The sequence below is a fragment of the Oratosquilla oratoria genome, chromosome 22 (assembly GCF_046742065.1).
Source record: "Oratosquilla oratoria isolate Oo_2021 chromosome 22, ASM4674206v1, whole genome shotgun sequence".
Taxonomy (NCBI): Eukaryota; Metazoa; Arthropoda; class Malacostraca; order Stomatopoda; family Squillidae; genus Oratosquilla; species Oratosquilla oratoria.
The window spans coordinates 52,104,873-52,132,534 of record NC_134798.1 but is presented as its reverse complement, the minus strand read 5'-3'; the positions used below and the strand labels follow the sequence as shown (position 1 = coordinate 52,132,534).

General features: G+C 40.3%; 3 protein-coding genes across 5 annotated transcripts; all 3 read right to left on the bottom strand.

Moving 5' to 3' along the window:
• Positions 1-1,959: 1,959 nt before the first annotated feature.
• Positions 1,960-8,838, bottom strand: LOC143037591 (uncharacterized). 2 transcript variants are annotated; one of them, XM_076206050.1, is made up of 2 exons: positions 8,626-8,838; positions 1,960-4,603 (listed from the first exon to the last, which is right to left on the bottom strand). In XM_076206050.1, exon 2 carries the CDS (start codon positions 4,480-4,482, stop codon positions 3,112-3,114), a length of 1,371 nt encoding a protein of 456 aa, XP_076062165.1. In that variant the 5' UTR covers positions 4,483-4,603; positions 8,626-8,838; the 3' UTR covers positions 1,960-3,111. The 2 variants fall into 2 exon arrangements, with proteins under 2 accessions (XP_076062165.1, XP_076062166.1); XM_076206051.1 differs by having other exon boundaries at positions 8,516-8,645.
• Positions 8,839-14,389: 5,551 nt separating this feature from the next.
• On the bottom strand, positions 14,390-21,344 carry LOC143037590 (uncharacterized). 2 transcript variants are annotated; one of them, XM_076206048.1, is made up of 2 exons: positions 21,076-21,344; positions 14,390-16,825 (listed from the first exon to the last, which is right to left on the bottom strand). In XM_076206048.1, exon 2 carries the CDS (start codon positions 16,698-16,700, stop codon positions 15,498-15,500), a length of 1,203 nt encoding a protein of 400 aa, XP_076062163.1. In that variant the 5' UTR covers positions 16,701-16,825; positions 21,076-21,344; the 3' UTR covers positions 14,390-15,497. The 2 variants fall into 2 exon arrangements, with proteins under 2 accessions (XP_076062163.1, XP_076062164.1); XM_076206049.1 differs by lacking the exon at positions 21,076-21,344 and adding an exon at positions 20,982-21,066.
• Positions 21,345-25,474: 4,130 nt separating this feature from the next.
• LOC143037386 (uncharacterized) lies at positions 25,475-26,959 on the bottom strand. Its single transcript, XM_076205523.1, has 2 exons — positions 26,549-26,959; positions 25,475-25,615 (listed from the first exon to the last, which is right to left on the bottom strand). Exons 1-2 carry the CDS (start codon positions 26,957-26,959, stop codon positions 25,475-25,477), a joined length of 552 nt encoding a protein of 183 aa, XP_076061638.1.
• Between the last annotated feature and the right edge of the window lie 703 nt (positions 26,960-27,662).

Below are 27,662 nucleotides of genomic sequence, written 5' to 3'. Positions count from 1 at the left end.
TTCATCTCAAACACATTTAAATATTTCCTCTATGTATTTAGTGTACAGTATATGTAACCCCCATCATTGATAGGCTGAGCAAAACTCTACAGGTTCCCTCCATGCCCAAAGTCCCTATAGACTATCCATCAATAAATCCAGCATGCACCATGTTGTTTATGAAATCCAGACTTTCATTATTCTTCCTTTATGATCTCTGTAATTGATAATGTGTGTGAAGTTTTATATTTTCTTGAGTTTCCTTGTATTTCCTACAGCTATTCTATGTGTTATTTGTTTAATTTTATCTATCATGTTTACTTTGTTAACATGTGTAAGCAGTAGGCCAGCCAGTCAGGCAGTGCCATAAACAATGTATTGTAACTATTGAATGACATGCCTGGTAGATAAATCATATGGGGAAAGACTAAAAGCACTGGGACCACCAATTTTGAAAGATCGAAGAGAAAGAGGTGATATCATTACAGTATTCAGGTTACTTAATAGGATGGACTACACTGAGAGAAGATATCTCTTGATTATTGATAGAAGGGCTTTAAGATGCCATGAGAACAAATAAGACTTTGTTTAAAGGATGCAGAGAAATAATTTCCAAATATATACATATACATACAAATACCAAGTTTTTTCCCCTTTACAAGGTGAGGTACCCAGAGTTAAAAGGCATAAATCCACTCCCACCCACTTCATCCCCACTCACTCCACTCCCATTCACCACCCTTCTCTCCCTCTTTTCTTGGCTCCTACTGGATGATGGGTCATCCCTGCATTTCGCCCATTGCCTTGGGTCAGAAGCAATGCAGCAAGACACAGCAAGGCCACTTCATTTAATTGATCCCCCCCTTTCTGTCCCCTCATGCAAAAAAAGATGGGGAGAATTCTCTTTGGGCTGCTTCAAAATATTCTCACATAACCACTCCTTAACCCTCCCATCCCCGACCCACTCCTTTCTATACATCATAGTATCATCCATACACAACCATTCTCCACTCACCCCTATATGTTCTATTCTCCCTTTCTTCCTCAACAGACATCCCCCTCTTACTCAATGCCCCTTTTACCCCATCCATCCATCTCATCCTCAGTAAACCCCTCATGTTCACTTCATCCACCTCTGCCTTGTACACCCAATTTACTAATCTTTCTTCATTCTTTCCATGTATCCAAACTATCTTAATATTTGTTCATCAACCCCACCTCTCAGTTCCTTTTTCCACCCTTGCTCTCCTCATCTCGTTCCTCACTCTATCCAGCCTAGTAACCCTTACCACATTTCTCAGACATTTAATCCCATACAGTGCTATTGGCACAACCTCCTCTTAGCAGCCATTCCCAAATGTACTTGGTTCACTCAATCTACATTCTACCTCCACTCCTATCCTGCCACATACTCCCCCAAATATCTAAAGCTATCCACTATCTGCAGACTCTCCTTTAATGCTCACTTCCAATTTGCTGTCATCCTTTCACCTTGTACATCGCATCTCCTTATTTTTATGCACATTTATCTTCAACTTCCTCCTTTTACACACATTCCCAAACTCTATCACTAAATTCTTCAATTCCTCTTCTGATCCTGCAACAAGCACAGTGCCATGAGCAGACAACTGGCTTATCTCTCATTTTTCTCCATTTTCTTTAACCATTTCCAATCTCCAGCACATGCCCTTGCATTTACCTAATGTACAATCAATGCACAATTCAAATCTAAATAAAATTAGAGAGCAAGGATAGACTTGCTTGGTACTGTGCATGAATTTGAGGCTAGGTATGATAAATTAGAAAGTAAGAGACAGGACCCAATGACCATTGCTCCTTTCCAATATACAAGTAGGCAAATACAGTTTTATGTCATGGATATGGATTAAAACAACAAGTGATAAGCTAAGTCTGGCCTGTAAGACATGTGTTTAGGCATTATAACAAAACAGTATATATATATTTTTTTTTATTCTGAAGTTTCACATTACTAACAAATGACACTATAATCATTCATTAAACTATTTCATTTATTTCTTTTGTACAGATCAAGTGGCATTCCACATTTTCTCTAACATATCAGATATAAATTGAGTTGAACAGATTTTAGATTTTCCAGTCCTATTAAATATTCACTAAAACAATTCCACTGGTATATGTATGACTTTATTACAGGATCATTAAATTATAATAATTTCATACAGTACTTGTTCATACAGACCTGTATAGAAAGTACTTGGTAGCCAAATATTTATTTCTAAATATGTCACATTCATTTCTGCCTCGAATGCCAAAGGTCTGATTTTGAATATATTGATTGTCTCCCCACACATATCGAGTCTTTAGTCAGAAATGTGCAACACAATGTCACACTAGAAAAGTTTCTTTCTTGCACAAGTTATCATGTAATTGTTTAAAGCATCTCATGAAAAACCTGCATCACACAAGTCACACTAGAAAGTATTCTCTCCTGTGTTGATCATCATATCTCATTTGACATTACTCCTTTATGAGAAAGCTACATTGCACAGGTCACATGGAAAGGCTTCTCTCCTATGTTCATCATTATATGTCATTTGATATTACTCCTTCAAGAGAAAGCTCCATTCCACAGGTCATAGTAGACAAGCTTCTCTCCATGTGGGACATCATATGTAATTTCAGACCACTTTCTTGTGAGAATATTCCATATCACTGGTCATCATGTGATATTTGAGATCATCCTTTTGTGAGAAACCTACATTGTATAAGTCACACTGGAAAGGTTTCTCTCAAGAGTGGGTAAACACATAACATTTGAGATGAATATTCTCCTAAGGCTTCTATCCTGTGGACATCACATGACATACAACTCTTTTGTGAGGAAGCTGCATCACCTAGGTTGCACTTGAAAGACTCCTCTCTAGTGCAGGTTATCATATGCCATGTGAGAACACCCTCTCTTGAAAATCAAAATTGCATATGTCACACTTGAAAGGCTTCTCTCAAGTATGGGTCATCATATGCAGTTTGAGATAACCTTTCTTGATAAAGCAGCATCACACAGTTCACATTGGAAAGGCTTCATTCCTGTGTGGGTCATCACATGACATTTAAAATCACTTTGGAAAAGGCTACATAACACAGATCATATTAAAAAGCTTTTTCTCCTGTGTGAATTACCATGTGACGTTTGACAAAACACTTTCGTGAGAAAGCTGCATTACAAAGGTTACACTGGAAAGGCTTCTCTCCTGTGTGGGTCATCATATGCTGTGTGAGATCACCCTTTCTAGAGAAAGCAGAATTACACAGGTCACACTGGTATGGCTTCTCTCCTGAGTGGATTATCATATGACTTTTGAGACGATTCTTTTTTATGAAAGCTGCAAGGCACTGGTCACACTTGAATGGCTTCTCTCCAGTGTGAGTCATCAAATGATCTCTGAGATAACTCTTTTGTGAGAAAGCTGCAGCACACAGGTCACATTGGAATGGCTTCTTTCCAGTGTGAGTTATCATGTGACGTTTGAGATAATTCTTTTGTGAGAAAGATGCATCACACAGGTCACACTGGAAAGGCTTCTCTCCAGTGTGGGTCATCATGTGACGGTTGAGGTCACTCTTTTGTAGGAAAGCTGCATCACACAGGTTACAATGGAAAGGTTTCTCTCCAGTGTGGGTCCTTATGTGACAGATGAGTGATCCCTTTTGAGAGAAAGATGCATCACACAGGCTACACTGGAATGGTTTCTCTCCTGTGTGAGTTACCATGTGATCTTTGAGAGAACTCTTTTGTGAAAAAGCTGCATTACAAAGGTTACACTGGAAAGGCTTCTCTCCTGTGTGGGTCATCATATGCTTTGTGAGACCATCCTTTCTAGAGAAAGCAGAACTGCACAGGTCACACTGGTATGGCTTCTCTCCTGTGTGGATTATCATATGACTTTTGAGACGATTCTTTTTTGAGAAAGCTGCATCACACAGGTCACACTGGAAAGGCTTCTCTCCAGTGTGAGTCATCACATGATCTCTGAGATAACTCTTATGTGAGAAAGCTGCATCGCACAGGTCACATTGGAATGGCTTCTCTCCAGTGTGAGTCATCATGTGACGTTTCAGATCACACTTTTCTATGAAAGATGCATCACACAGGTTACAATGGAAAGGCCTCTCTCCAGTGTGGGTCATCATATGACGACTGAGGTTAGGCTTTCGTGAGAAAGCTGCATCGCACATGTTACACTGAAAAGGTTTCTCTCCTGTGTGGGTCATTATGTGAGAGTTGAGAGATCCCTTTAGAGAGAAAGCTGAATCACACAGGTTACACTGGAAAGGCTTCCCTCCATGGTGATTCAACACATGATGTGTGAGGTCACCCTTTCTTGAGAAGGCTGCATCACACAGGTTACACTGAAATTGTTTCTCTACACTGTCAGTCATACGACATTTGAAATGACCCTTACTTAAGAAAGTTGCATTGCACATGTCCTGTTGGAAAGGCTTCGCTACAGTGGTCATCATGCGATATGTAAGAGGTCTTGTGAGATAGATGTGCTACAGATATCACACCTGGTCCTCTTCGTTGTATGACAAACATGGAATTTCTGGATGGCTCTTCCAAAGAAATGTTGATACTCTCATCCTAGAAAAAGAAAATGTAATTACTGTATATGATTGACATCTAACTCTGAGATTGTGTAATAATAAGATTGTGGATGTTTTCTACACAAATCATTTCATAGTCAAGTCCCTATGTACTTATACAGACCCTTTGTACCTAAACAGACTCTTTCTACATACCATCACCTAACATAGAATCGGTAGAAACACAAACAGATATGGTGCTATGATATACTGCATTCTACCTTTTTATTAGAAATGCTCTGAATATCATCCAATAGCTACATGCCTATTTATGCCACTACAAACAGAATGACTCAAATTTTGCTCTAGCTTTCTCATCTGGTCATAAGATTTGGAAGTGGGATATAGCCAAGCTGGTCACAGGAGTCTATCTTAATATAACACCATAACGTTCTGTGTTTGCTTCACAAGACCTGAATCTAAATAGGACCTCCTCTTGGAAGACATATTCAGTTCATCTCACTTATCTGACTCAAATAAATGATGGAAGCCACATCATTTAAGATACACTGGTTAGTGGTGTTCCTATGTTATTATCTTAGCAAAACATTATAATATTAATCTAAGCAATTATAGAGATATAATCCATACTTTCCTTGTCATCATCAACAATCATCAATTGGGGGCATACGCCAGGGAGCACATTGCTTAACTCACATCCCGGCGCCAGTCCCTGTGGTCTCTTCGAGTAAGCTCCAGTGAAGCCACCTTTCTCACTCCAAACAACTCTCAACAGGTTTCATCAACTTGCCCCAGCCATGAGTTTTGTGGGCGCCTCTTTTATCGCTTTCATCAAGGGTTTTCTCTTGTGAAGACATACCTTTGATAAGGATCAACATCAAGGAAATGTGCCACATGCCCACATACTTGGAGTTGATGTTCATGAATTATGTTGTTAACGGCCTTAGACTGAATCTCACAGTATAGTCTCTGATTTGATACCAAGTCATCTCAGTGATACACATTCTCCAAAGGTACTTAGAGCCAAAAACATCAAGACACCTTTCCAAGTCCACATTCAAACATTCAGCATCCATGTCTCACAGCAAGACAAGGTGCACAAGTGACTTGAAGAACTGAATCTTAGTTGGATATTAATGTTTCATCATGTGATTCATGTGAATCTGATACTGATTTGTATTGCTACTTTTGTTTTTTATTTTTCATGATATACACAAGTTAATTGTAGCAAAACTAGTATTAAGATCTTATGGATAAAGCTATAAAATAATTATTTCTGACACCCTTAAGTAAAAAATACATTACCTTACCGGCTGAATTGAACCTGTCACCACCTATACCTACATTGGGTTGGGTAGGCTAGACTCATCCACTGCCACCCCCACCCCAGCCCCTCTATCAACCAACACCAAAACAAGCTGGTGAAATTAGCTTATAAATAGAGTTCTGGTTACCCAGTGAGAAGTCTTAAATGAGTTATAATTAAAGCTATGTGACAAATTTCTGCCGTGGCAATCTTACTCATAAATCAGAATGACAACCAAAGACTATTTTTAGGTTATACTGACTGGTTCAAGTCCTACCTTACAGGACACAAACAACTTGGACAGGTAAATGGAGCCTGCTCAGGTGACAGAGAGATAACATGTGGTGTGCCACAAGGTTCAACTCTGGAGATGTTTCTGTTCCTGGTCTATACCAATGACATGCCAGGTGCAGTGAACTGTAAGTTACTGCTCTATGCAGATGACTCCAAACTAATTGTCTCAGGTTGGGACCCAGTTGAAATGGAAGAGGCCCTGAGTTTTGTACTGTCATCAGTCCACGACTGGCTCATAGATAACAAGCTGTCTTTACACCTTGGTAAAACTGAAAGTATTGTCTTTGCATCCAAACCTAACCTCAGGAAACACCACTGTATACAGGTCAGATGTGGGGGTAATGTCTTGGAGTCAAAACAAGAGGTAACTTATCTAGGAATACCTTTAGATCAGTCCCTTTCAGGGAATGCCTTAATGGATAAGATTGTATCCAAGTGTTCACATAAGGTTACATTTTTATACAGAAAGACCAGAAATTTAATATGGAAACAAAGATGCTTCTGGTCTCAGTTGTGATACAGCATCACTTTCATTATGCTTGTAGCTCTTGGTACAGTAATCTGAGCAAAAAAAAAAAAAAAAAAAGTCACAGCTATAGGCTGCACAAAATAAGATAACTAGATTCATGCTAAATTTACCTCAATGTAGTCATATTGGCATAGAAGAATTTAGCAAAGTGGGAATGATACCTGTAAAATTTCGTGTCTAGCAGCTGAAACTAAACCATGTTTACAATGTCATTCATGATTATGCTCCTTCATATGTGAATTGTAATTTTACATTAACTGCTGAGAACTGAACTTGGAACAGTCAAGTGTCATTTATTGTAACTCATGCTGGTTCTTTCACAAACAACAGCTTTCACTTCATGGGAGTTCAATTATGCAACTCACTACCTGTCCAGCAGTCAGATAGCAAATTTATTTTCAAGAAACAAGTCAAGATTACTATATGTCTCAGCTATGGACCAAGAACAATCTTGATTTTATGTACTACAGTACTAGTCTAGTGAGGTATCAGACTCCATGAGTAATACCATCCAAATCTGCATTCACTCATAACTGTTCTGATTTTACCTTTTTGTACTTGAAAGATTTAGTGTAGTACAACAATATTTGATGCTCAAAACTGGTGTCTACCTTTGTTTGGCTTGTCATAATTTGGTTATTTCAGGTATGGTCTGAGAACAGTTATGATCTGATCATAATAATTGTCTGTTGAAACAGGGTACTAGGTAAGAAGGTAATTGTTGTTTTACTCATACCAATATTGGGCCCCTGTACCCTACTTCTGGTATTACAGATTATAATATACATTCACTTCCTGGTGCTCAAACTAATGTGTAATTGCCCACTCAATCTTGAAGTATACATAATTTTTGTAATTAATTAATGTGACCCAAACTGCCACGTAGCACTATAAATTCAAAATACATATATGTTGATATTGCTGATGGCCCACAACACATATAACTTGATACTCATACCCTGGGATGGACCCTCTTTATAGTACTACACATGCTGCTACAGCAATAGAATAATGTAGTATATCACTAATGGTGCTACTCTGATATGGTACTCACTCATACTGTTTTGGTACCTTTTAGTTTTAGTACCATTCTCAGATTCTGTTGTTCCAGATGCATAATGCCATGTTCCTTTATTATGTTGGTGCTCAAATTTTGGTCTCAACCCTATGTGTTATGAACATTTTATTAGCATTAGCAAATCTAAAATAATGTTTAGGTGTAATATATGTACTGACTGGTACTACTCATGACTGTTTCTGGTCCCCTTAACCCCTGCATATGTTGTCTTCTGTAAACTTTGTGCAGAATAACAGTCTAATGAGGACCACAATGGAAACAAGCTCACATGCTTTTTTGTGTTATCCAAGGCAATTATAATTGTAATTTCAAACTGTGTTTTTTCATTATCTGTATTTGATGTATTAGATTTATTGCCAAATAAACATTATTATTATAAAGTTAGGTTAGATTATATTAGGTTAAGAGCTATTGGACAACATGTTTCATGTTAAATTTGTTTGTACGATTCTGGCATTTAACCCAACTAAAAAAATGCTACTGACATTACTATTATTTTGCGGTACTTATATTTGGGTTAAAAATACACAGTACGATAAAGCTATACCATGATGATATTAACAATAATCGAGGTTGAGACGACCTAAACTGACTCATTGTAAATATAAATGTTCACCCTTAAAAAAATCGCTATATATGGGGTTCAAAATAATCAGTATGGTAAGAGTTATCCGATGACATATGTAAGAACTGTAGATGCGAGACTTCCAAATATCTTTATAATACCCACACACACGTTTACCTGCTCTGTGCCAAATAAACTGCGAAATGGGCATCGAAGTGTAGCAAATGTCAAAACCGAACACCTTATACATACACTAAGCTACATAACTGCTATTTGATTCCACTCACAAATTCAAGTAGGAACATCACGCTTTTGGCGTTAAAGCACAGCCGCGAAGATTAAACGAGTTCCTTATACAGTAGTAGTTGTAGGGGTGAATGGCTGAATGCCTTGACTTCGGCACCGCTAGTCCGTTTTGAGTTTCGCTTCGTTTATTTTCGGACTTCGTTCTGTATTTCCAGAAGTTGTAAAATGTTTGGCGGTTTGCTTCTAGGTTTTCTGCTTCAGTATCAAAAACTAAAAGGTTCTTAGGATATCGTCTTTGTTTTCTGGGTAGGGTTGTTGGTGCAGTTGATTTCGGACAGGATGCTGGCCGGCATGATTTGATATAGTGAGTCAACAACGGCTAGGCTTGACCTGTCAGTCACGAGTTGATAGTCTGTCGGTATGAGTGAGGGGTAAGCTAAGGTTGGAGAGTGCAGTGTCACAAAATCCCTGGACAGTGGAAGGAGGAGGTGGTGGATGTGGGTGCGTGGGAAATACTCCTACCTCAGGGGATGGGTGAAGGGGGATGGATAGCTGCAGTGGGAAGCCGAAGTCCAGGAGATTTGAGTCACCGACCGGGACCACGCGCGCTCCCTTCTCGGCGCGCGTGTATATAACTCAAAAAAGGGGGTGTGGGACAACTCAATCAAAGCACAGACCTAGGCTAATCAAACAGATCATCCTATTGTGAGTTTTAATGATCAAGATTATTTCTACAATCAAACATTATTGGCCTGCAACTCTAACTCTTAGAAGTTTTCCTTAGGAATTAATCAAAATTTACTTCTATTATGTGCCTAGCTAACCTGCGCAACCTTTTTAACATCTAGCTAATAATACCACTGTGTCGATACTTGCTGCCCTCTCAAGGAGACTTCTGCTGGTTGAGGGGATGTCTTCAAATAGGCGCGGGTCCCTCGTCCAGGCAGGATGCTTCTGCTGTGGCAGGATAATTTGCTGTTGAGCTCGGCGGGAAACTGACTGTCCTCGTGGGATGGTACTTCGTGGCGGGAAGCTAGTTCGATTCCGTAAGCGTCTCCCCGTTATCCACTCTGGCACAAGTTCCTTTTTGGTCAGGATGTCCCGAAAAGGGGAACTGCTCACGCTAATCGTCGAATTGGCACAATGGTGGCGATTCAGCCCACCCTAACCGCGGTGTGTTCACTGGAGGCTGACCTCGTCGCGACACCGTTCAAACCCGTTCCCACGAGGGTCGGGGCGTCACTCGCATCACTGTCTTCAATTCAATAAGTCTCCGGGGGATTTTGCACACGAATCACTCGTGTGGGGCCTGACGGTGCGTAAACGGGTCGTATTAATGTAAAAACCCTCGATAGCCACCATATGGGAGGGTAGGGCGCGTTTGATCTTCCAAGAGTACGACTGGCCCACCCCTCCCTTTGGGAACCCAGGGGGATAACTACTGGACAGGCACTGTCGGGTCAACTGCCTACCCATACACTGATGGCATACACTGTTGCCGGTATTTCTTAATTTCAAATCAATAGTTCCGTAGGGAGCGCCGTGCAACGTTTATGTGGACGTTGAGTCATTTCTAATTGTTCCTTGAGGGTAGGCACTACTCACGAGAGTGGAAGATGTGATCCTAACAAGTCTAATTAAAACTAGCCTAAACAATAAATGGCAAGTGCGCAGGGGGGGGGGTTGGACCGTTAGAACCAATTCGAACGGTAACTCTTGGATGCAATACACCAATTCTATTCATAAAGTAGCAAATTACAACTGCATGGAAGAACAGTAAAACTGAGAGGTTATGGAATTCCACACTTAATATTAAACATTCGGGTCTTTGCTAGCAGGTATATGTAGACACCTGGAACTAAAGGGAGGGGGGAGGGTTTTCCTAAGCAATTAGAAGTCTCTCTCAAATTCGTTAAGGCACTGTAATTGACTGCCAAATTGGCGCAACAGTTAATGAAGATAAGAAGAAAAAATATCAAGAAGTAGTTGATAGAGGCCTTAAGAGTTCCGGCAATTCCAAAGAGTAGAGGGAATTGACAGCCGAAAAGGGCTGAAAAGGGATGAAAAAATGTGGAGCCTGCGTCGGCTAGGCCCTTGAGCGAAAGTATTTAGTAACTGTGGTTTGAGAGCAGACGTAGGAAAATGAGAAGAAATAGTAGGCCCTGTGTCACAACCCAAAGTTGTGACAGGCTTCAAATTATTAAAGGAGTCTTTTGCTGCGTCAGTCCAAGTGAGACACTTTGAAGACGGGCACTGTTTAATAGACAGGGAGCCAACGCCCTTGGGTTTATACTCAATCACTCTCGGATACACAACATTACTCTACCTACGACCGCGAACTACTGACTGCTTATCTCGCAGTTTTGCATCTTCAGTCCCTCATTGATGGCCATATACAGTTACTCTATTCATTGACCACAAACCTCTGGTGCAGGGGTTCTTAACCTTTTTTCTCCAATTCCCCACTTTTTAGTGAGCCAACTCTCCATTTCCCACCATAGCATCGGTCTTTGACAAATTCGATTTTAACCCATGCAGTGATTAGTACGTAAATATACAGTGTTGTCACTTTTACCCAAACATGACTTACAATACCTCATATATTGGTTGTTTTTTGTTATTAAAACAGTCTGTAAATGGTTGTGATTTGTAAAGTAAGTCAACATTTGGATGTAATGTATTAAACTTTTAAACACTATCGATTATTTGTGGGTGGAAACAAATTCACGAAATGTGACAACAAGAAGACACCAGAAACAAACAAAAAGAAACAAAAACACATCGATTAAAAAAAATAAAAAAAAATAAAAAAGACAGTGGTTCTTCTGTCCACCCGGTCATTCCCCACTTGGCAACTCCGCCATTCCCCACCAGTGGGGAATTCCCCACAGGTTAAGAACCACTGCTCTAGTGGTAGCTTTTCACTCCAAGTCTCTTGCTAAATCTCACAGACAAAAGTACATCTGCGGTGACAACGATGTCGCCGATTGCTTATCGCATCCAACATGTGCTGTATCACTCGATGGCTTTGACTAGTGATATCGCTCAAAGACAGGAAACAAATTATGCATTTGACACTTGCAAGTCTAGACTAAGTTCACCTTACCCTCTAACTTGACACTTTGGTACGATATCTCTACTAAGACTCCTCGACCTTATGTCCCGTTATCCTTACGAGATAACGTAGTCTCTTCTTTGCATAACCTTTCCCATCCTGGTGTCCACCTCTAAGTTAGTGAAACAACGCCCTGGCCATTCAGGGTCCTCACATGGGTAGGGGGCGAGGGGGCTGGCACATGCCCTGGGGCGGCACATTTAAGGGGGTGGATATTCTAGTCTGGACAATGCTGCCCATAAGGCTGACAAAATAATTATAATAATACTCGAATTTTGCGTTAGAATCAACAGAACACGAAATATTTTTCCTTGTCCTTTCTGCAATAGGGACATTAAATAATAATTTTTTAATATGTTTAATTATTTTGCAAGCCAATAGCTATAATAGGTGGTAAGGAATGGTGCAGGTGGGAAGTGGTGATGGGAAGACACTGAGAACTTTGCCCCGGGGCGGCATTTAATCATATAGGGGCTGTGGTCATGCACTGACAAAGACGTGAAAAAAATTGTCAGAAAAAGTCTTAATGTCAACAAGCTAAGACTACGGGCCACACCTCATCACCTATATCTACTCCTACTGACCGTTTCCAATCAGTGCACATGATATCGTTGGACCAATGCCGCCTGCTGCTTCTTCCTAACTATATATAGTAATTCTTCTCTTTATAGTATAAGTAGTAATTATTCCCTAAATAATTTATGTAGTACTTTATCCTTATATAGTAACTTGCATGTATCTATTCTGCTTAGACATTACTTAATTGTTCTACGTGGTAGTTTACGTGCGTTGTTAGATCTACGCAGTTCCCATATCGTACCCAGCCTGGGATCAGGTGATTTCGGCCCAAGGTGATTTCGGTCCGGTGATTTCGGCCCAGGTTTTTTTTCTGGGCCGAAATCGCCGGTGATTTCGGCCCAGCGAAAATAACCTTTTAAGCTTGAAGGCTTGGTGCCCTGGCATGGTGCACTGTATAATTTCAATTTAGATAATTTGTTTCATAAATTTCATTTCGTTTTCACACAGTATGTGCAAAAAATATTGTTACTTGAAATGATTTATAAGTATTTTTTTTCTTTCAATAAGTAAATAATAATAGCAACATTTGGAGGACTGGCCGAAACGTCCTACCCTGCAGAGTTCTGGCCGAAACGTCAGTGGCCGAAACATCCTACATTCGATGCGCTCCCCTCCTGCATGCTCACCAATGATGTTGAACTTCTGGGCTGGGTTGTCCAAAACAAATTTTTGCACTATCTTGGCGCCTACTGGATGATGGGTCATCCCTGCATTTTGCCCATTGTCCTGGGTCAGAACCAATGCAGCAAGACACAGCACATCCACAGCAAGGCCACTTCATTTAACTGACCCCCCCCCCCCTCTCTGTCCACTCATGCAGAAAAATATAGGGAGAATTCCCTTTGGGCTGCTTCAAAATATGTTTCACACATAACCACTCCTTAACCCTCCCATTCCTTTCCATACATCACAGTATCATCCATCCACAACCATTCTCCACTCACCCCTATCTGCTCTCTTCTCCCTTTCTTCCTCAACAGACATCCCCCTCTGGCTCAATGCCCCTTTTACCCCATCCATCCATCTCATCCTCAGTAAACCCCTCATGTTCACTCCATCCACCTCTGCCTTCTACACCCATTTTACTAATCATTCTTCATTCTTTCCATGTGTTCAAATTATCTTAATATTCGTTCATCAACCCCACCTCTCAGTTACTTTTCCACCCTTGCTCTCCTCATCTCGTTCCTCACTCTATCCAGCCTAGTAACCCTTACCACATTTCTCAGACATTTAATCTCAAACACATTTAAACTCTTCCTCTCTTATGTTCCATGTTTCTGTCCCATACAGTGCTATTGGCACAATCACCCCTTCATACAACCTCCTCTTAGCATCCATTCCCAAATGTACTTGGTTCACTCAATCTACATTCTACCTCTACTCCTATCCTGCCACATACTCCCCTAAGTATCTAAAGCTATCCACTTCCTGCAGCCTCTCCTTTAATGCTCACTTTCAATTTGCTGTCATCCTTTCACCTTGTACATCTCATCACCTTACTTTTATGCACATTTACACACATTCCCAAACTCCATCACTAAATTCTTCAATTCCTTTACTGATCCTGCAACAAGCACAGTACCATCAGCAAACAACAACTGACTTACCTCTCATTTTTCTCCATTTTCTTTAACCATTTCCAATCTCTGGCCCATACCCTTGCATTTACCTAATGTACCATCCCATCCAAGAAATTGAACAGCCATGGAAACATGCCACATCCCTGGCAAAGTCCCACCTTTACCTCAAACCACTTCCTCTCTCCATTTTTAATTTTAACATAGGCTCTACTAATCTCCAGATTTCCATATATATGTATAAATACTTGCAATATCTTACGCAATATAGGCCAAGCTGGATCAATGCACAATTCAAATCTCAATAAAATTGGAAAGCAAAGATAGACTTGCTTGGTACTGTACATGAATTTGAGGCTAGGTATGATAAAAGGAGAGTAAGAGAGACAGGACCCAATGACAATTGCTCCTTTCCAATATACAATTAGGCAGCAAAGACATGTGTTTAGGCATTAAAACAAAACAGTATATATATATATATGTATATATATTTTTTTTATAAGTTTCACAAATCACACTACAATCATTCATTAAACTATTTCATTTATTTCTTTGTACAGATCAAGTGGCATTCCACTGTTTCTATAACATATCAGATATAAATTGAGCTGACCAGATTTTAGATTTTCCAGTCCTATTAAACACTCACTAAAACAATTCCACTGGTATATGTATGACTTCATTACAGGATCATTAAATTATAATAATTTTATACAGTACTTGTTCATACAGACCTGTATAGAAAGAACTTGGTAGCCAAATATTTATTTCTAAATATGTCACATTCATTTCTGCCTCGAATGCCATAGGTCTGATTTTGAATCTAATGATTGTCTCCCCACACATATCGAGTCTTTAGTCAGAAATGTGCAACACGATGTCACACTAGAAAAGTTTCTCTTTTGCACAAGTTGTCATGTAATTCTTTAAAGCATCTCATGAAAAAGCTGCATCACACAAGTCACACTGGAAAGAATTCTTTCCTGTGTTGATAATCATATCTCATTTGACATTACTCCTTTATGAGAAAGCTACATTTCAGAGGTCACAGTGGAAAGGCTTCTCTCCTATGTTCATCATTATATGTCATTTGATATTACTCCTTCAAGAGAAAGCTGCATCACATGTAATTTCAGATCACCTTGTGAGAATATTCCATATCACAGGTCATGCTGCTGAACTGGCCTTTCTCCAGTGTGGGTCATCATGTGATATTTGAGATCATCCTTTTGTGAGAAACCTACATTGCATAAGTCACACTGGAAAGGCTTCTCTCCAGAGTGGGTAAGTACATGACATTTGAGATGAATATTCTCCTAAGGCTTCTATCCTGTGCAGGTCATCACATGACATACAACTCTTTTGTGAGGAAGCTGCATCACTTCGGTTGCACTTGAAAGACTCCTCTCTAGTGTAGGTTATCATATGCCATGTGAGAGCACCCTTTCTTGAAAATCAAAATTACGTATGTCAAATTTGAAAGCCTTCTCTCCAGTATGGGTCATCATGTGCAGTTTGAGATAACCCTTTCTTGATAAAGCAGCATCACATAGGTCACACTGGAAAGGATTCATTCCTGTGTGGGTCATCACATGACATTTAAAATCACTTTGGAAAAGGTGATATAACACAGATCATATTAGAAAGCATTTTCTCCTGTGTGAATTACCATGTGACGTTTGAGAAAATACTTTCGTGAGAAAGCTGCATTACAAAGGTTACATTGGAAAGGCTTCTCTCCTGTGTGGGTCATCATATGCTGTGTGAGATCACCCTTCCTAGAGAAAGCAGAACTGCACAGTTCACATTGGAATGGCTTCTCTCCAGTGTGAGTCATCATGTGACGTTTGAGATAATTCTTTTGTGAGAAAGATGCATCACACAGGTCACAATGGAAAGGCTTCTCTCCAGTGTGGGTCATCATGTGACGGTTGAGGTCACTCTTTTGTAAGAAAGCTGCATCACACACGTTACACTGAAAAGGTTTCTCTCCAGTGTGGGTCCTTATGTGACAGATGAGTGATCTCTTTTGAGAGAAAGATGCATCACACAGGCTACACTGGAATGGCTTCTCTCCTGTGTGAGTTACCATGTGATCTTTGAGAGAGCTCTTTTTTGAGAAAGCTGCATTACAGAGGTTACACTGGAAAGGCTTCTCTCCTGTGTGGGTCATCATATGCTTTGTGAGACCATCCTTTCTAGAGAAAGCATAACTGCATAGGTCACACTGGTATGGCTTCTCTCCTGTGTGGATTATCATATGACTCTTGAGACGATTCTTTTTTGAGAAAGCTGCATCACACAGGTCACACTGGAAAGGTTTCTCTCCAGTGTGAGTCATCACATGATCTCTGAGATAACTCTTATGTGAGAAAGCTGCATCACACAGGTCACATTGGAATGGCTTCTCTCCAGTGTGAGTCATCATGTGACGTTTCAGATCACTCTTTTGTAAGAAAGATGCATCACACAGGTTACAAGGGAAAGGCCTCTCTCCAGTGTGGGTCATCATGTGACGGTTGAGGTTACGCTTTTGTGAGAAAGCTGCATCGCACAGGTTACACTGAAAAGGTTTCTCTCCAGTGTGGGTCATTATGTGAGAGTTGAGAGATCCCTTTAGTGAGAAAGCTGAATCACACAGGTTACACTGGAAAGGCTTCCCTCCATGGTGATTCAACACATGATGTGTGAGGTCACCCTTTCTTGAGAAGGCTGCATCACACAGGTTACACTGAAATCGTTTCTCTACAGTGTCAGTCATACGACATTTGAAATTACCCTTACTTAAGAAAGTTGCATTACACATGTCCTGTTGGAAAGGCTTCGCTACAGTGGTCATCATGCGATATCTAAGAGGTCTTGTGAGATAGCTGTGCTACAGAAGTCACACCTGGTCCTCTTCATTGTATGACAAACATGGAATTTCTGGATAGCTCTTCCAAAGAAATGTTGATAGTTACTCTCATCCTAGAAAAAGAAAATGTAATTACTGTATATGATTGACATCTAACTCTGAGATAGTGTAATAATAAGATTGTGGATGTTTTCTACACAAACCATTTTATACTCAAGTCCCTATGTACACAGACCTTTTGTACCTAAACAGACCCTTTGTACATGCCATCACCTAATATAGAATATGTAGAAACACAAACAGATATGATGCTACGATATACTGCATTCTACCTTTTTATTAGAAATGCTCTGAACATCATCCAATAGCTACATGCCTATTTATGCCACCACAAATAGATGGACTCAGATTTTGCTCTAGCTTTCTCATCAGGTCATGACATTTGGAAGTAAGGAAGCTGGTCACAGAAGTCTATTTTAATATAACACCATAACATTCCATATTTGGCTTCACAAGACCTGAATCTAAATAGGACCTTCTCATGGAAGGCATACTCAATTCGTCACACTCATCTGACTCAAATAAGTGATGGAAGGCATATCATTTAAACTACACTGGTTAGTGGTGTTCCTATGTTATTATTTTATCAAAACATTATAGATAAAATTAATCTAAGCAATTGTAGAGATATAATCTATATTTTTTCTTGTCATCATCAACAATCATCAACTGGGGGCATATGCCAGGGAGCACACTGCTTAACTCACATTAAAATGGAACAATGGAAAAACAAGAGGACATCAAAAGAAATTCAAAAATTATAATTATATAAGAAATCAGAAAAAGAATAGCTTCCCACATAGAGTAGTGGATACCTGGAATAGATTAGACAGGGAAAGAGTGTGTGCAAACACTATTCAAGATTTATGAAAAACTTGATGCTGAAAGATACAAAGACGGGTCACCACAAGCATAGCTCCCTTTCCATGTAATACAACTAGGTAAATACATGCCGGCGCCAGTCCCTATGGTCTCTTTGAGTAAGCTCCCGTGAAGCCACATTTCTCACTCCAAACAACTCTCAACAGGTTTCATCAACTTGCCCCAGCCATGAGTTTTGTGGGTGCCTCTTTTATCTCTTTCATCAAGGGTTGTCTCTTGTGGAGACATACCTTTGATTAGGATCAACATCAAGGAAATGTGCCACATGCCCACATAGTTGGAGTTGATGTTCATGAATTATATTGTTAACTGGCCTCGACTGAATCTCACTGTATAATCTCTGGTTTGATACAAAGTCATCTCAGTGATACACAGTCATTCTCCAAAGATACTTATTGCCAAAAACATCAAGACACCTTTTCAAGTCCGCATTCAAGCATTCAGCATCCATGTCTCACAGAAAGACAGGGAGAACAAGTGACTTGAAGAACTGAATCTTAGTTGGATATCAATGTTTCATCATGTGATTCTTGTGAATCTGATATTGATTTGTATTGCTACTTTTGTTTTTTATTTTTCAGAATATACACTAGTTAATTGTAGCACAATTAGTACTAAGATCCTATGGATAAAGCTATAAAATAATTATTTCTGACACCCTTAAATAAAAAAATACATTACCCTACTAGCTTAATTGAACCTGTCACCACCTATACCTACATGGGGTTGGGTAGGCTAGACTCATCCACTGCCACCCCCACCCCCAACCCAGCCCCTCTATCAACCTGCACCAAAACAAGCTGGTGAAATTAGCTTATAAACAGAGTTCTGGTTACCCAGTGAGAAGTCTCAAATGAGTTATAATTAAAGCTATGTGACAAATTTCTGCCCTATGATGATCTTACTCATAAATCAGAATGACAACCTAAGACTATTTTTAGGTTATACTGACTGGTTCAAGTCCTACCTTACAGGACACAAACAACTTGTACAGGTAAATGGAGCCTGCTCAGGTGACAGAGAGATAACTTGTGGTGTGCCACAAGGTTCAATTCTGGGGACATTTCTCTTCCTGGTCTATACCACAGTGAACTGTAAGTTACTGCTCTATGCAGATGACTCCAAACTAATTGTCTCAGGTTGGGACCCAGTTGAAATGGAGGAGACCCTGAGTGTTGTACTGTCATCAGTCCATGACTGACTCATAGATAACAAGCTGTCTTTACACCTTGGTTAAACTGAAAGTATTGTCTTTGCATCCAAACCTAACCTCAGGAAACACCACTGTATACAGGTCAGATGTGGGGGTAATGTCTTGGAGTCAAAACAAGAGGTAACTTATCTAGGAATACCTTTAGATCAGTCCCTTTCATGGAATACCTTAATGGATAAGACTGTATCCAAGTGTTCACATAAGGTTACATTTTTATACAGAAAGACCAGAAATTTTAATATGGAAACAAAGAAGCTTCTGGTCTCAGTTGTGATACAGCATCACTTTCATTATGCTTGTAGCTCTTGGTACAGTAGTCTGAGCAAAAAAGATAAAAAAAGTCGCAGCTATAGGCTGCACAAAATAAGATAACTAGATTCATGCTAAATTTACCTCAATGTATTCATTTTGGCATGGAAGAATTTAACAAAGTGGGAATGTTACCTGTAAAATTTCGTGTCTAGCAGCTGAAACTAAATCATGTTTACAATGTCATTCATAATTATGCCCCTTCATATGTGAATTGTAATTTCACATTATCTGCTGAAAACTGAACTTGGAACAGTCAAGGGTCATTTAGTGTAACTCATGCAGGTTCTTTTACAAACAACAGCTTTCACTTCATGGGAGTTCAATTATGCAACTCACTACCTATGTCCAGCGGTCATCAAAGTTATTTTCAAGAAAAAAGTCAAGATTACTATATGTCTCAGCTATGGAATGAGAACAGCCTTGATTTTATGTACTACTATTCTAGTGAGGGGTACCAGACTCCATGAGTAATACCATCCAAATCTGCATTCACTCATAACTATTCTGACCTTACCTTTTTGTCCTTGAAAGTTTTAGTGTAGTATAACAATGTTTGATGCTCAAAACTGGTTTCCACTTTTGTTTGGCTTGTCATAATTTGGTTATTTCAGGTATGGTCTGAGAACAGTTATGATCTGATCATAATACTTGTCTGGTGAATCAGGGTACTAGGTAAGAAGGTAATTGTTGTTTTACTCATATCAGTACTGGTCCCTTGCACCCTACTTCTGGTACTACAGATTATAATGTACATTCACTTCCTGGTGCTCAAACTAATGTGTAACTGCCCACTCCATCTTGAAGTATAGGTAATTTTTGTAATTAATTAATGTGACCCAAATTGCCATGTTGCACTATAAACTCAAAATAAATGTATGTTGATATTGCTGATGGCCTACAACCCATATTACTTGATATTTACTCATACCCTGGGATGAACCCCTTTATTGTCCCACACTTCCTGCTACAGCAGTAGAATAATGTAGTATATCACTCATGGTGCTACTCTGATATGGTACTCACTCATACTGTTTTGGTACCTTTTAGTACCATTCTCGGATTCTGTTGTTCCTGATGCATAATGCAATGTTCCTTTATTATGTTAGTGCTCAAATTTTGGTCTCAACCATATGTGTTATGAACATTTTATTAGCATTAGCAAATCTATAATGTTTAGGTGTAATATGTATACTGACTGGTATTACTCATGACTGTTTCTGGTCCCCTTAACCCCTGCATGTGTTGTCTGTGTAAACTTTGTGTAGAATAATAGTCTAATGAGGACCACAATGGAAATAAACTAACATGCTTTTTTTGTGTTATCCAAAGGAATTATAATTGTAATTTCAAACTCTGTATTCTTTTCATTATCTGTATTTGATTTATTGCCAAATAAACATTATCATTATTAAGTTAGGTTAGATTATATTAGGTTAAGACCTATTGGATAACATGTTTCATGTTAAATATGAGTGTGCGATGCTGGCATTAAACCCAATTTTTAAGAAACAGCTATTGACATTACTATCATTTTGCGGTACTTATATCTGGGATTCAAAATACACACCTCGATAGATCATAGAGTTATACCATGATATTGATAAGGATCGAGGTTGAGACGACCTAAACCGACTCATTGTAAATATAGATGTTCACCCTTCTTAAAAATCGCTATAGATATTACTATCAATATGCGGTACTTATATATGGGGTTCAAAATACTCAGAATGATAACAGTTAGCCGATGAGATAGGTAAGAACTAGATGCTAGAGTTCCAAACATCTTTATACTATACACATACACACTGCGAAATGGGCATCGAAGTGTAGCAAATGCCAAAAGCGAACATCTTATCCATGCACTAAGCCACATAACTGCTATTTGATTCCACTCACGAATTCAAGTAGGAAGCACAAGCTTTCGGCGTTAACAAAACACATCCGCGAAGACTAAACGAGTTTCTTATAGAGTAGTAGTTGTAGGAATGAATGCCTTGACTTCGGCACCCCTAGTCTGTTTTGGGTTTCGCTTCGTTTATTAAGTTATAAAATGTTTGGCGGTTCGCTTCTAGGTTTTCTGCTTCGATATCTAAAACGTGTTTTCTTTTCCTCTCGTGGATGGTCGTAAGTTGTCGGCCAGCACGCAATTTTCATCCACCCCCTCTCCCCTTATCGCCCAGCTGTGGAGAAGTTTGACACACCCAGCAGGTCAAACATGGTCAGATCAGCGGCGTCTTTGATTAATACCCTTGCCCTCAGGTCAAGTAGCCGTGAACGTTAGCATTGGGGCCCAGATTTGCGAAGTTTTTTTTCATATATTTATTTTTCTTTGTATTTTACAATTTTTATTTGATATAATGTAACCAGAGTCCCAATAATTGGTTTTTGCATCTCTGTTACTATTTCTCAGTACGCTGCGACGTACTCGAATATGTGTGTTAAAAATATTTTGTGCTAATGTATTTCATATGGTAACATTTTCTATCGCCGGCAGACTGGCTGGACATAGGCTTCGCGCATGTCGAGTTGCCGTTTATTTTTTTTTCCGTTTTACTTTATGTGTTAGTATTAAGGTTTTTATCGTTACGCGCATGATATTCTTGTGTGTGTAGCTTAAGGTTCTGTGAGTAGGTTAGGCTTCTTTAAGATCATTCAAAGTAGGATAGGAAAAAACTCCTTTTTGTCCTTTCGGCCTTTATGGCTCCAGTGACCCATCAGGTTATTGGCAAGCCCTTTACTCGTAAAAGAGAGGCTCAACCCATCTCGCTTGTCGCTTCTCTGTCCTCTCCTTACAGGCAATGGCCTGAGCTTTGCGAGCTGAGCAAGAAGTATTCCAGGCGTGGTGCTTCTTGCTACAATTGGGACACTTGGCCACAGTCTTAATGCCAGCCTTAAACTTGTTAAGACAAGTCTCGGTAGCATGAGACATGCTGCAAATGCCACATTTCGGTAGCCTGGAAGTGCACCGCGCCTGGTGATGACCATAACGTTGACACTTAAAACAATGGAGAGGATATGAGATGTACGTTCGTACATCATAGCTGCCATACATCCCCAGGTCAATACGATTGAACGGTTCGCCTTTTATGGTGATCAAGACCTGGCGGGTGGGCGTCTTATCCCAGCGGCGCATTCTCGTGGCTCCAATCACCTGAGGGTGGTCCTCAATGGCCTCAGTCATGTATGAGGTCGGATAATTGTGCACCACGAGTCTGTGCCGCTTGTCCTCGGGATTGAGTCTCTCCAGGGTCAGAGGCTTTCCATTCAATGATGTAACTGCCTCCCACTCCTCGACGAGTTGGTAACTGCTCGGTAACAGCAGCAAGTTACCGTTGCCAAGGGGCCGGAGGGATACAAGCTTACTGTGGAGGGGGCCCTTCTCAAGAGCTCGTACCACCTCAAAAGCTGTATCGTACCCCGCTGAAGGTGGGGAGCTTGCCACCCTTGTTATGAACAGGGGCCATCACCACGGCAGCTTCATCATCGGATGGAGGCTCTGATCCTGGAGCGCAGCGCCTACGTTTTACCACGCCAGTCACGGTATCAGTAGCCGCCATGGCGGTACTGATGACGGGAATTAACAAAGGAACTTTGTGTGCAGGACTAGCGGAAAAAAGCGGAAATCTAAGGGGCAAGGGGGCGCGGGCGTGTACTAACGCGTTGGTGCTAGTTCGCTTAACGTATCCTGTCTATCTAGCAAGCAATCGATAAAATACGAGGCCCGAGTGCACCTAGAGCGTGCGAGACCGGGTTTGTCTTGACGTAAGGGTTCCCACCATACGTATTTCATATACGTATGCACATCTTGTGAATGTATGAGTGTGTGTGGTTGGGTCCACACACACTCATAAGTCAAATCACCCTCCAAACGGGCTCACACAAAGCCCGTGGGAATATTTTCCCCAAATTTCACAGAACAGAAACAGAACATCTCGCTTGCTTCTTCCTCATCTCGACGAGTCAAGACCCGGCCGTTCTGTCTCCTTGTGGAGACATTTTGCCCACAAGGTATATAGTAACACGTAAGTGGGTTTTCATAGGAAATACATCCTATGTTTGGTGCAAGGTTTTTGGTAGGATTGTAGGATCCCCTTTTGAGACTTTTGAATCTGGTGTGTCAAATTAGGCTTTTGCCAGAATTCTATTCCCGTGGTTTCATCCTTTTGGGATTGGTTATTCTTGAATTGGCGTGTCTTCGGGCTTTTGTCAATTCTGTTCTCGTGGGTGACCTTTTTAATGTTTCCTCCACCTTTTGTTTTCCCATTACGTCCGTGTATTGTTCCGGAGTTTGGGTTTAGATTTGTAGGTCGCCTTTTCGGTTTCTTTTTATGCTGGTGCGTCAAATAGGCTTTTACCGCTTTTCGATTCCCGTGCGTGATCTTTGTTTTCTCCCAACGAGTTTTTACACAACAGTGTTTTTAGAGTTAATTTTATCTCACGTGATTCTTCTTGTCTTCTGATTTTTAAGTTATATTAAAATTTAATACTTAATCCGTGATCAAATTTTCTGTACAAAAGGGTTTTGTTATGTAAATAAAAAAATAAAACTTAACTCTCTTTCCCGAACCTGGATAATGAATAACACAATTTAAATTTTAATATATTCTACTTGCCATATTTGTTACAGTAGGGTTGTTGGAGCAGTTTATTTTGGACAGGATGCTGGCCGGCATGGCTTGATATAGTGCGGCACCAACGGCTAGGCTTGACCTGTCTGTAACGAGTTGATAGTCTGTCAGTATGAGTGAGGGGTAAGCTAAGGTTGAACAATGCAGTAAGGCTTCAAATTATTGAAGGAGTTTTTTTTCTGCGTCAGTCCAAGTGAGACACTTTGAAGATGGACACTATTTAATAGATAGGGAGCCAACGTCCCTGGGTTTTTACTCTATCAAACTCTCGGACACACAACATAACTCTACCTACGACCATTGGCTGATAATCTCACAGTTTTTCACCTTAAGTCCCTCACTAATGGCCATACAGTTACCCTATTTATTGACCACAAACCTCTAGTGGCAGCTTTTCACTCCAAGTCTCTTGCTAAATCTCACAGACAACAACGACAACACTCCGTCATCTCTGAATATGTTTCCTCAGCTGAATACATTCGCGGTGACAACAATGTCGTCGCAGATTGCTTATCGCGCCCAACATGCGTTGTATCACTCGATGGTTTTGACTAGTGATATCGCTCAAAGACAGGAAACAAATGATCAATTGGAGACTTGCAAGTCTAGACAAAGTTCACCTTACCCACTCACTTGACACTTTGGTGTGATACCTCTACCAAGACTCCTCGACCTTTTGTCCCATTATCTTTTTGAGATAACGTAGTCTCTTTTTTGCACAACCTTTCCCATCCTGGTGTTCACATCTAAGTTAGTGAAACAACGTCCTGGCTATTCAGGTCCCCCACATAGGGGGGGGGGGGTCACATGCCCTGGGGTGGCACATTTAGGGGGGCGGCAATTCTAGTTTGGACATGCATGCCGTCCACAAGGTTGACAAAATAATTATAATGATAAGAGAAAAAAGGTCAGAGGAGCCCTGAATATTTTACCGTGATGTACGAATTTTGCGTTAGAATCAACAGAATATGAAATTGTTTTTCCTTATCCTTTCTGCAATAGGGTCATTAAATAACAATTCTTAAATATGTTTAATTATTTTGTAAGCCAATAGCTATAATAAGCAGTAAGGAATGGAGGAGATGAGAAGTGGTGATGGCGGAAGGGGGGGGGGAGGATCACTGAAAACTTTGCTCCAGGGCGGCGCTTAATCATAAAAGGGCTGTGGTCATACATTGACAAAGATGTGAAGAAATTTGTCAGAGAAGATCTTAATGTCGACAGGCTAAGACTACACCTCATCACCTGTTTCAACTATATCTACTCCTACTGACCGTTTCTAGTCGGTGCACATTGTTATCGTTGGACCAATGCCACTTGCTACCCTCCTTAACTATCCCTATCCTCTTCCATACAAATACTTGTTGACTTGCACCAACTGACCGATTCGTTGGACTAAAGCGATCCCCCTCATCGACACCACTGCCACTTTAGTAGCAATTTCTTTCATGAGTGGATGGATATGTCGTTTTGGTGTCCCACTTCACGTCATCACGGATAGAGGTTCCCAGTTCGAGAGCGAACTTTTCTCTGAGCTTTCGTGTATCATTGATTTCCACCATATGCGTACTACTAGTTATCACCTCCAAGCTAACGGAATGATTGAACGTTATCACCGCTCTCTTAAATTTGCCCTTTGCGCTAGGCAGGATAACTGGTTCTATTCCTTAATCATAGTCCTCCTTGGCCACCGCTTGACGCCTCACACCACTATTTTTCCCCCATTTACCGGCACTCATATGTTGTGTCCTTCCGTTGCCATCACTAAGGAACACATCGCCATGTCTGATGACGCAGCCATCCTCCACCTTGTCAAGGAGATGCAGTGACTGTCATACATTACCTCAACCATACGTGCCTCATGACCTTCACTCTTGCTGTAAAGTTTGGGTGAGAGGTGACAGAATTCGTAAGAGTTTCGAGGCTCCGTACTCTGGTCCTTATAACGTTCTCCGCCGTGAACCTAAGTACTTCATCCTTCAGTCTTCCTCAGGGTGAAACATCGGTTTCCATAGATCGATTAAAACAGACTTTTCTTCATATCACTAGTCAGACCCAGTCTTGTATAAATGACGTCCCAGTATCCAGCCCAGCTCCCATGACCGACGTCACTGACTCAGCCACTTCGAACACGACTGACTCAATTTGCCGCTTCCGTGATCAAAAAGACTTTATCTACTATTGACCCTTTTCCTTTTCTATGCGCTCCACTCTAGTGGGGAGAGGGGAGACTATATGTAGTAATTCTTCTCTTTATATTAGTAATTATTCCCTAAATAGTATATGTAGTACTTTATCCTTATACAGTAAATGCTTTATGTGTGTATTCTGCGTAGTCATTACGTAATTGTTCTACGTGGTAGTTTACGTGCGTCGCTAGATACTTACAAATACTTACAGAAGGCTTCTGGAAGAGGCTAATGCGCCTGTGGCTCCAGCTCTTAATAACTATCCTCTTATATCATAGTCTAGTGGTCACTGTGGTCGAGGCGAATATTAACAATTAACGATTCAAAATCATATTTCTGCTCCTGGTTCTTCCACACTCGATCAAGCTTCCTCTTAAAATCCACCACTGACTTAGCATTCACCACACCCTCGGGCAGCTTGTTCCAATTATTCACCACTCTATTACTAAATGTATATTTCCTTATGTTTAACCTTGTTCTTTGTACGAAGATCCTTTTATTATGTCCTCTTGTCACTATCTCAGACTGCCTCACAAATAATCCTTCACTCACACCTTCATCATACACTCCAGTTATTATTCTAAACGTCTCAATCATACCGCCTCTAGATCTTCGGTAAGTAAGAGTTGGTAAACCTAGCTTCTTTAGTCTCTCTGGATATGTAAGAGTCCTCAAGCCCGGTACCATCTTTGTTGCTCTCCTCTGTACTGCCTCAACTGCAGCTATGTCCCTCTTTTTATATGGGCACCACACTTGGTTTGCATACTCCAAGTGTGGTCGAACTAAACTCACAAACAAGTTCTTAAACATACTCTCATCCATAGTAGTGAATGTTCTTCTAATCAGACCAACCATCCTATTTGCTACATTGATCTCAGACAAATGTCTACTGAAATTTAATTCATCATCCACAACAACACCCAAATCCTTTTCCACCCTCACTGCATTTAGTTCTTCTTCCATTATGTATTGAAAGTTCTCTATTCCTGTCCTCCCTACTCGCATTATTTTACATTTCTTTGGATGAAACCTCAACAGTCACTTTTCCGACCAGTTCTTCATTCTTTGTAGATCTTCCTGCAATCCCCTCTCCCTTTGATTTCTCTGTATATCTTTGTATTGTCTGCATATAGAAATATCTGACTGTTTAATATAGTGTCTGGCATGTCATTAATGTATATAACAAACATCAACGGCCCGAGTACTGAACCCTGAGGCACCCCGCTAATCACATCTTTCCATTGAGACACTTCACCATTCACTATCACTCTTTGTTTTTGATCTTTTAGAAACTCTTCAATCCACTTCAAGACTTTCCCCTTGATGTTATAATTGCTGACCTTTCCAATCAATCTCCGGTGCGGCACCTTATCAAAAGCCTTCATAAAATTGCAGTAGGCTACATCAAATCCTCCTCCCATATCCAATATCTTTGTCCATTCTTCTATTACTGTGATCAGCTGAAGCACCGTAGAGCGTCCATTCACAAATCCGTACTGCCTTCCACTTATTAGTTTATACTTGTTCAAATGATCTAACAACTTTCCACGTATTATTGATTCCATCAGCTTACAGATAACACAGGTCAAACTTACTGGTCTATAATTTTCTGGTTCACTTCTATCTCCTTTTCTAAATATTGCTGTAATATTAGCTATTTTCCAAT

Bases quoted from the DNA above. Each gene is read 5' to 3' on its own strand.
- LOC143037386 (XM_076205523.1), bottom strand. From the start codon at position 26,959: ATGGAAGAAGAACTAAATGCAGTGAGGGTGGAAAAGGATTTGGGTGTT. The intron at 25,616-26,548 runs GTGAGTGAAGGA...CTCCTTGACAAG, and splicing joins CTGGAGTGTATGATGAAGGT to GTGGAGGATGGCTGCGTCAT.
- LOC143037590 (XM_076206048.1), bottom strand. From the start codon at position 16,700: ATGATGACCACTGTAGCGAAGCCTTTCCAACAGGACATGTGTAATGCA.
- LOC143037591 (XM_076206050.1), bottom strand. From the start codon at position 4,482: ATGATGACCACTGTAGCGAAGCCTTTCCAACAGGACATGTGCAATGCA.